The 7,444-nt window shown below is 32.8% G+C and overlaps 1 protein-coding gene across 1 annotated transcript in view; it reads right to left on the bottom strand.

Annotated features, from left to right (window-relative positions):
* RANBP17 (RAN binding protein 17) overlaps nt 1–7,444 on the bottom strand; it is a 404,920-nt gene that overhangs the window by 346,920 nt on the left and 50,556 nt on the right. The window contains exons 9-12 of the mRNA XM_012649689.1: nt 5,943–6,062; nt 3,689–3,835; nt 2,791–2,963; nt 544–737 (exon numbers count right to left, since the gene is read on the bottom strand). Coding sequence (XP_012505143.1) covers nt 544–737; nt 2,791–2,963; nt 3,689–3,835; nt 5,943–6,062 — 634 coding nt within the window. The remainder of the gene's footprint in view (nt 1–543; nt 738–2,790; nt 2,964–3,688; nt 3,836–5,942; nt 6,063–7,444) is intronic.

Raw genomic sequence — 7,444 nt, 5'->3', positions numbered from 1 at the left:
ATGTATTTATTTATTTTTATTTTCCCTATGCTCCTGAAAGAATTTAAAGGGATATACAGAAATAAATACTTTCTCCCTCAATAAAGGATACAAGATAAAATAATGAGGAAATGGAGGAATTAAAAAATAATAATAAAGCTATGATGAAGGCTAATACATAAAAGCAAAGCCATGATGACCTCTTATATACTTTTTTTACTGGCTGAAATTTGGCTCCAAGTTTCTAATCAGCTACAGCAAAGAAGGAAATACAATTAGTTAAGAGATAGTTACGTTAATAAACTATCTACTCAAGGATCATTAGCAGCTTTTCTTGATACTGGTTCCAGAGAGAAGTATTTCATATGACTCTTATAAAGGGAACCTAAAAATCAACCATTAAGGCACTAAAATACCCAGAAGGTTAATAAAAATTAATGGTTTATTAGGGTACTAGGAACTGGGGAAAATATATAAAAATAATTTGCAATAAAATTATTAAAGTGATTAGTAATGTCACTTAATTATTCAACATAATATTTAACAGTCATAAAATTTACTTACCTTCCTGAATTGCCATGTCCACAGTTATTCCCGTAGCTGAATGTAGAAGTTTTTGGTAATTCTGTGCATTTTGGTCAAATAACTGTACAAGAAGAGTACATGTCTTTTCATATTCACATCTGCTGACAGTGCACAACTGCTCCAGCTGCTGAAACACAGTAGCAGTATCATCCAGGGGATCATCTAAATGATCTCTGCAAACATATAAGAACAAGTTTGCAGATAACATTAGAATGTGATGTACTTTTATTCACCACACATAAACTTTATGTTAAATAAAAATTCTAATGGATAAAGAAATAAAAGAGAAATGACTTAGAAGGTAAGAAAAAAAACTGTCTATATTTGAAGATGGTATGATTAATATACAGAAAATACAAAATAAACCACAAAAAAGGTACCAGAACTACTACATGAGTTTACTAGTGTCACAACATACAAGGTCAATACATAAAAATCAACTATTAATATATACTGACAATGAATAATTGCAAATTGAAATTTTAAAAAACAGTATCCTACAAAAGCACCAGAAAACATAAAATACTAATTAAATCTAACTAAACATATGCAAGATCTGAAGGCTAAAAACTACAAAACACCGATGAAAGAAATCACAGAGGAGCTAAATAAGTTAAAAGATAGACATGCTCATTGATTGAGAGACTTGATATTGTTGAGATGTCCATTCTTTTCCCAAATTAACCTATAGATTCAATTCAATCCCAGTCAAAATTCCAGCAGGATTTCTTTGTAGGAACCAATAAACTGATGCAAAAATTCCCATGGAAAAGCAAAGAAGGTAGAGTTGCCAAAACAATTTCGAAAAGGGAAAAGCAAGTTGGAGAACTCATACTATCTCGTTTCAAAGCTTCTTATAAAGCTACAGTAATCAAGACAGGTTACTGGCAGAAGGATAGACACATAGATAAATGAGAACACAGTCCAGAAATAGAACCACATGTATGCAGTCAATTAATTTTTGACAACAGTGTAAAGGCAATTCAATGGAAAAAGACAATCTTTTCCACAAATGGTGTTGGAATAATTGCTCATCCATATGCCAAAAAAGAAAAAAGATTTGAGCTCTTCTTCAGATAGCATACAAAAATTGGCTTGAAATATAGATCATAGACTTAAATGTAAATCCTAAAACCAGAAAACTTCTAGAAGAGAAAATAAAATTGTTTTGACCTTGGGTTAAAGATTCCTTAGGTACGATACCAAATACATGATAAATAAAAGAAAATAAAGAGTATATCAGACTTCATCAAAACTGAAAACTTCTGCTCTTCTAAAGACTCTGTTAAGGAAGTGAAAAGGCAAATGACAGAGAAAATATATTCACAACAAATGTATGATAAAAAGACTTGTGAACAGAATATACACAATGCTCAAATCTCAATATAACCCAATAAAAAAATGAGCAAGATTTGACAGACACTTTGCAGAAGATGGTAAATAAATAACATGAAAAGATGGTCAATATTATTAGTCATTAAGGTAAAACCACAATGAGGTACCACTATACACCTAGTAAAATGACTAAAACTGTTTAAAACTGACAATATCAAGTGCTGGTGAGAATGCAGAATAATTGAATCTTTCATACACTGCTAGTGGGAATGCAAAATGGTTATAGCCACTTTGGAAAATAGTTTGGTAGCTTCTTATAAAGTAAAATATACACTTACCATGCAATCCAGGAATCCCAAACCTAGTGTTTACCCTAGAGAAACAAAAACTTACGTACGTACATAAATCTGTACAGGAATGTTTACAGCAGTTTTATTCACAATTGCCAAAACCAGAAACAACCCAAAAGTCCAGCAACAAGCGAATGAGTAAACAAACTGTAATATTTCCACCAAATGGACTAGTCAGTAATAAAAAGGAAAGAACTACTGACACAATATGGAGGAATCTCAAATGCATTATGCTAGGTGCATTATGCTACATACTACATGATTTCATTTATACAACATTCTGGAAACGGCAAACATTACAGGGACACAAAAATAGATCAGTAATTGCCAGGGATGAGGGTGAAGAGAGGAATGACTACAAAAGGACCCAAAAGAACTTTTTGGGGTTGACAGTAGTGCATATGTTGACAACATATGCACTTGTCATACCTCATTAAAACTGTACACTAAAAAGGGTGAATTTCAAATTTATACCTCAATCTTAAAAAATTTCAAGAAGCAAAAGATGAAAATACAACAGAAACATTTAGTTTTTCAATACCTCACAACTATGGCAACAGATTCCAACCGAGAAGTGATAAAGGCCTTCGTGATTTCTGGTGCATAAGTATCTAACAGGTGGGGCTCAGTTGATTTCACAAAAGGAACTGATGCTACCATCCTTTGCCACAGAGTTAATAAATAATGAACACTGTTGGGAGCAAATTCCCAATGCTGCAAAGAAATAAAGTAAAAGTTATTTAAAATGACATTATATCTTCCTAGAATAAGAATTACATAGCGAAATTACTAAACATACATTTTTTTTTTATTTCAGCATATTATGGGGGTACAGATGTTTAGGTTATATATGTTCCCTTGCCCTCCCTCCCCCACAAGTCCGAGCTTCAAGCGTGTCCATCCCCTGATGGTCCGCATCGCACTCTTTGTGCTAAACATACATTTTAAAATTAACTTTTATTTTGATTATATAACTAATAAAACATTTCATATGGCAAATGTGATGAATGCAAAAAAGTATAAAGAAATCAACGTCTCTCATTACTCCACCACTAGATGATCATGATTAAAATGTTATTGTATTTCCTTCTAACTGCTGCATGAATATTTTTCAGAGTTGACATCACGTGGAAAATATGGTTTTATATTCTCTCCCCCAAACTTCTAAAAAATAATACAATCTGTAAAAATATTCTTTTATTTCTTCACACAGATTTTACTATAGCTTCTCAAGCCACTCTTCAATTATAGATATTTAAGTGACTTCTCTATTTTTATTACTATAAATGTTATGATGAACTTCACCTAAAACTTTACAATGAATATTTTCAGCAAAGTACTCAAATTAATAGACGTTAAAAAATACCTCCACCAACCCTTACCAAGAAATTGTTTTAAAACTGTCTACAGTTTAATATCAATTATGTATTTTTACTTACCTGTAGGCTAGTAATGGTAAAATTAGCAATCAATCTGATAACTTCAGGATACTCCTTCACCATAACTAATTCTCCCAGCTGATAATTTGTCTTTAAACGAGCCAAAAATCGACAAAATTCATGATAATTACCTGGATCAGACAAACCCTAAATTATGAGACAACAAGAAAGGCTTTTAAAAGTACTTAAAAACAAACCGACCTACTGATAATAAAATTCCAAAGCATTTTATTAAGTCTTCCAGTTTTCATTGGTACTGATAGTACTCTATGTCAACTAGGTAGTTAACAATGTAAGAAAACAAGTGATTTCTGCTAGATTTAATGTCATCAATGATAATAAGGATTCCAAAGTCAAAGCTTTACACCACAATGACTACGTTTTGTTTGGGAACCTATCATATTACACAAAAAATGTGTGTGTGTGTGTGTGTGTGATGTGGCTTAAACAGAAGTCAACAAAGAACTTGAAAAATTTTTAAGATGAAAATAAGAATGGGTACTTGAAACCCTGGAAAAGAGCAATACCAATTGCACTTAAGTTAAATGGTATGTGTGTGTGTACACAGATAACAGAAATTTCTTTTAATTCAGCAAACACTTATTGAGTACCTACAGGTATTGTCCCCTCAAACAATGCCCTGTCTCTAAGTAAACAGTCATTCAAATGCAATATAAGGAACAAAGTCTAACAAAATACCTACAAGAGACACAGGTAAATCTGGGGGGAGGAGAAATTAAAAAGAAAGAACAAGTATCCCTAGTTGTCTATGAGCTCCTTAAAGACAGGGCACATGTGTTATTATCTCTATAGTCTGAATGAGCAGTATGCACTGTAGCTGGCATGAAACAATTTTGAAAGTATCTATTTAACACAAAGTTTCTAAGAAATTTCATTCATAGGAACTTCATAAAAGAATACAAATAGTGTCTAATTATTAAAGACAAATTACAAAAAGACATTTTGTAACCATAGGTTTTTTCATACATGTTTATGATTCTAAAATAATATAATATTCATACTAACTTTTACAGCCATAAAATATCAACATGAGGATGCTGTAAAATCATTTAAGAGAATTATCAGGCTTTAGCATACTGGTTGAGGATGGTAAGTTACACAACTAAAAACTTAAAAGCATATTGGTAAAATCCTATTTATCAGTAAAACAGGTATATTTCGCAGCTATATTAACAATGAAATGATAAAACAAATGCATTATCCATGAAACATTCCTAAGAATAACCTGCAAAAACAACTGGTTTTTGTAGAACAAGCACACTTTCTTTTTGTACAAAGATATGTCCCCCAAAAGTTACTAATAACCAAGAGACTTAGATAAACCTCTTGAATCATCATTTAACCTTTTACAATCTATACTTTAATTACAGAGTTTTTTTAAGAGACAGGGTCTCACTCTGTCACCCAGGCTAGAGTGCAGTGGCACAATCATAGCTCAGTACAACTTCAAACTCCTCAACTCGAGCTATCTTCCTGACTCAGCCTTCCAAGTAGCTAGGACTACAAGTGTGCACCACCATGCCCAGCTAATTTTTAAATTTTTTTGTAAAAAAATTTATGCTGCCTGGGCTGGTCTTGAACTCTTGGCCTCAAGTGCTGGGATTAGAGATGCGAGCCACTGCACCCAGCTTAATTATAGACATTTTAAAAACAAAAACAAAGTAAAAAGTGAAACAAAGTATTTTATCTAGGCACCCAAAATCACTCATTAATAACGGCTTTGCAATTCTTTGAAATGAATATTGCCACTGAAGCTCTGAAGTTAACGTGCAGTAGAGTTTAAAATCTATAAACTCTTACTTTCCTAGAAGAGGGCAAGAAGACATTATTTCATAATTTAAAGCCACTTATTCTAATACTAACATTCACATTTATATTAAGTCTTCTAGTTCAGAAGGTGGATATAACACTAATCACTTCAGAAGTTTAAGAAGTGCAAGCAAAGAAACGTAGTACAATGGTAAAAGACAGAAGCATAAGACAGATAACCTCTATTCATACTAGTCTCAAAGATAAAAAAAAAAAAGAGTAAAATATAGAAATCTGAAATGGAAACACCCATTTTTAAAAATTGCCCATTTCTCACTACAAATGAAATCTAAGGAAGATTAATATGAATCTAAATATTTTCTTTCAGAATCATAATAAATTCACGATGAGTTTATTATGTGCCTTTGAGCAGAGAAACTGTATTTCTATATGCTAAGTATTAATTAAATTACTTCATAAATACCTGAGGGTTTTCAAGTATTCTTTTTACTCCCTTAATTAAATTACCAAGGTACTTGGCACGTTCAGGACTGCTAAATAAGGACCTTCTTGTAGAAGCAAATTGAACTAAACAGGAAAGTGCCTAAAACAACAACAAAAAAATTCATTTCAATTTTAAAAGTAATTACGGCCACATGTGAAAAACTACCAGTCTTTACATTTAAAATGTATTTAATTTTAATGATAAAAAAGCACTACAGAACATAGAAATAATGAAAGCCAAACATCATTAACCACTACCATCACCCACAATACTTCTACTCCACCATTAACATTCCTATTTATGCATATTCCCTGCTAATATTTTTTCATATATGAAATCTGCCAGAGCAGTGCCTAGACATGCATAAATTCAAAAGGTTCCCAATTGCTTATGATGTGCAGCTCTGTTTGAGAACCAATGAACCAGGTGTTCTACCAAAAAGAAAATAATGGTTTTGTGGTACCACTGGGAAAATACTGCATATTATGATGCACTGTGGTATCCTGCAAAAGGGAAAAAAATCCTGTAACCTAATCCAGCATGTCTCAAACTTATTTGGTCATAGAATGTTTTACACTGTCCATTAGTATCTTAAGGATCAGTTTGGAAAATGCTGCTGGAAAAGTCAGGTACTTTATAAAAATTCCTAAAGAGTACCTGTAGCCTAGTTACCTTCCTAAAGTTTTCAGAAAATTTCACTACTTGGATTCTTAATTCTATTAATGGTACCCACTGAGGTCTGCCTGATCACTAAGTGAGAGGCCCCAGTTGGCAACTTTCAGGCCGAACTGGCCCACATACATCTCCTGGTCCCCATATTTGCTTGTGTACTTTTTAGATTAAAATTAGCTGTCAACATTTAAATATTTCAATTAGAAGATTTCACACAAAATGTCTGGCTCTCTTGGCAAAGGTGAGAATAGGAACAAAAACCAGATGCTCTTTTTAGACATAATCTAGTTTGCCACAGCCTCTACTGTTAAAAACGAAAAAAAAAAAATCTAAAATACCTCCAAACCTTCTTAGGCAACTCAGATGTGCAGGTTTAGGAACCACTAATGTATCAAAAACACCTAGGGTTTGGGGGCCAAAAAGACCTGGTTTTGAATCTCAGCACCAATATTTTCTTTGTTGTCCTAGGGGAAGTCACTCAGCCAGTTTGCGTCTGTTTTCTGTTTTTCTGGGTCTATATAGTGAGGACAGTAATATTTACCTTGCAGGGCTACTTTGAGGATTGAAATAAGTGTCATATAATAAATTGGACATGCTCAAGAAATATTAGTTACTATCTCCCAAAGCAGTTGTTTTCTACTTTACTTTTTAAGCACCATGCCTTTTTTGTCTCATCCCAAAACATAATTATGTGAAACTGTGACTTGTAAACAATTAAAAGCAAAACTGTTCTGGCTGAAAGAGAGAAGGCTATGGCACCACCTAGAAACATGAATCCCCTGTGAAACACAGTTTAAAAACCACCACCT

The sequence above is a fragment of the Propithecus coquereli genome, unplaced genomic scaffold (assembly GCF_000956105.1).
Source record: "Propithecus coquereli isolate 6110/MARCELLA unplaced genomic scaffold, Pcoq_1.0 Scaffold301, whole genome shotgun sequence".
In the NCBI taxonomy this organism is placed as follows: Eukaryota; Metazoa; Chordata; class Mammalia; order Primates; family Indriidae; genus Propithecus; species Propithecus coquereli.
The sequence above is the reverse complement of the archived record's forward strand: the minus strand, read 5'-3'. Positions and strand labels throughout refer to the sequence as shown.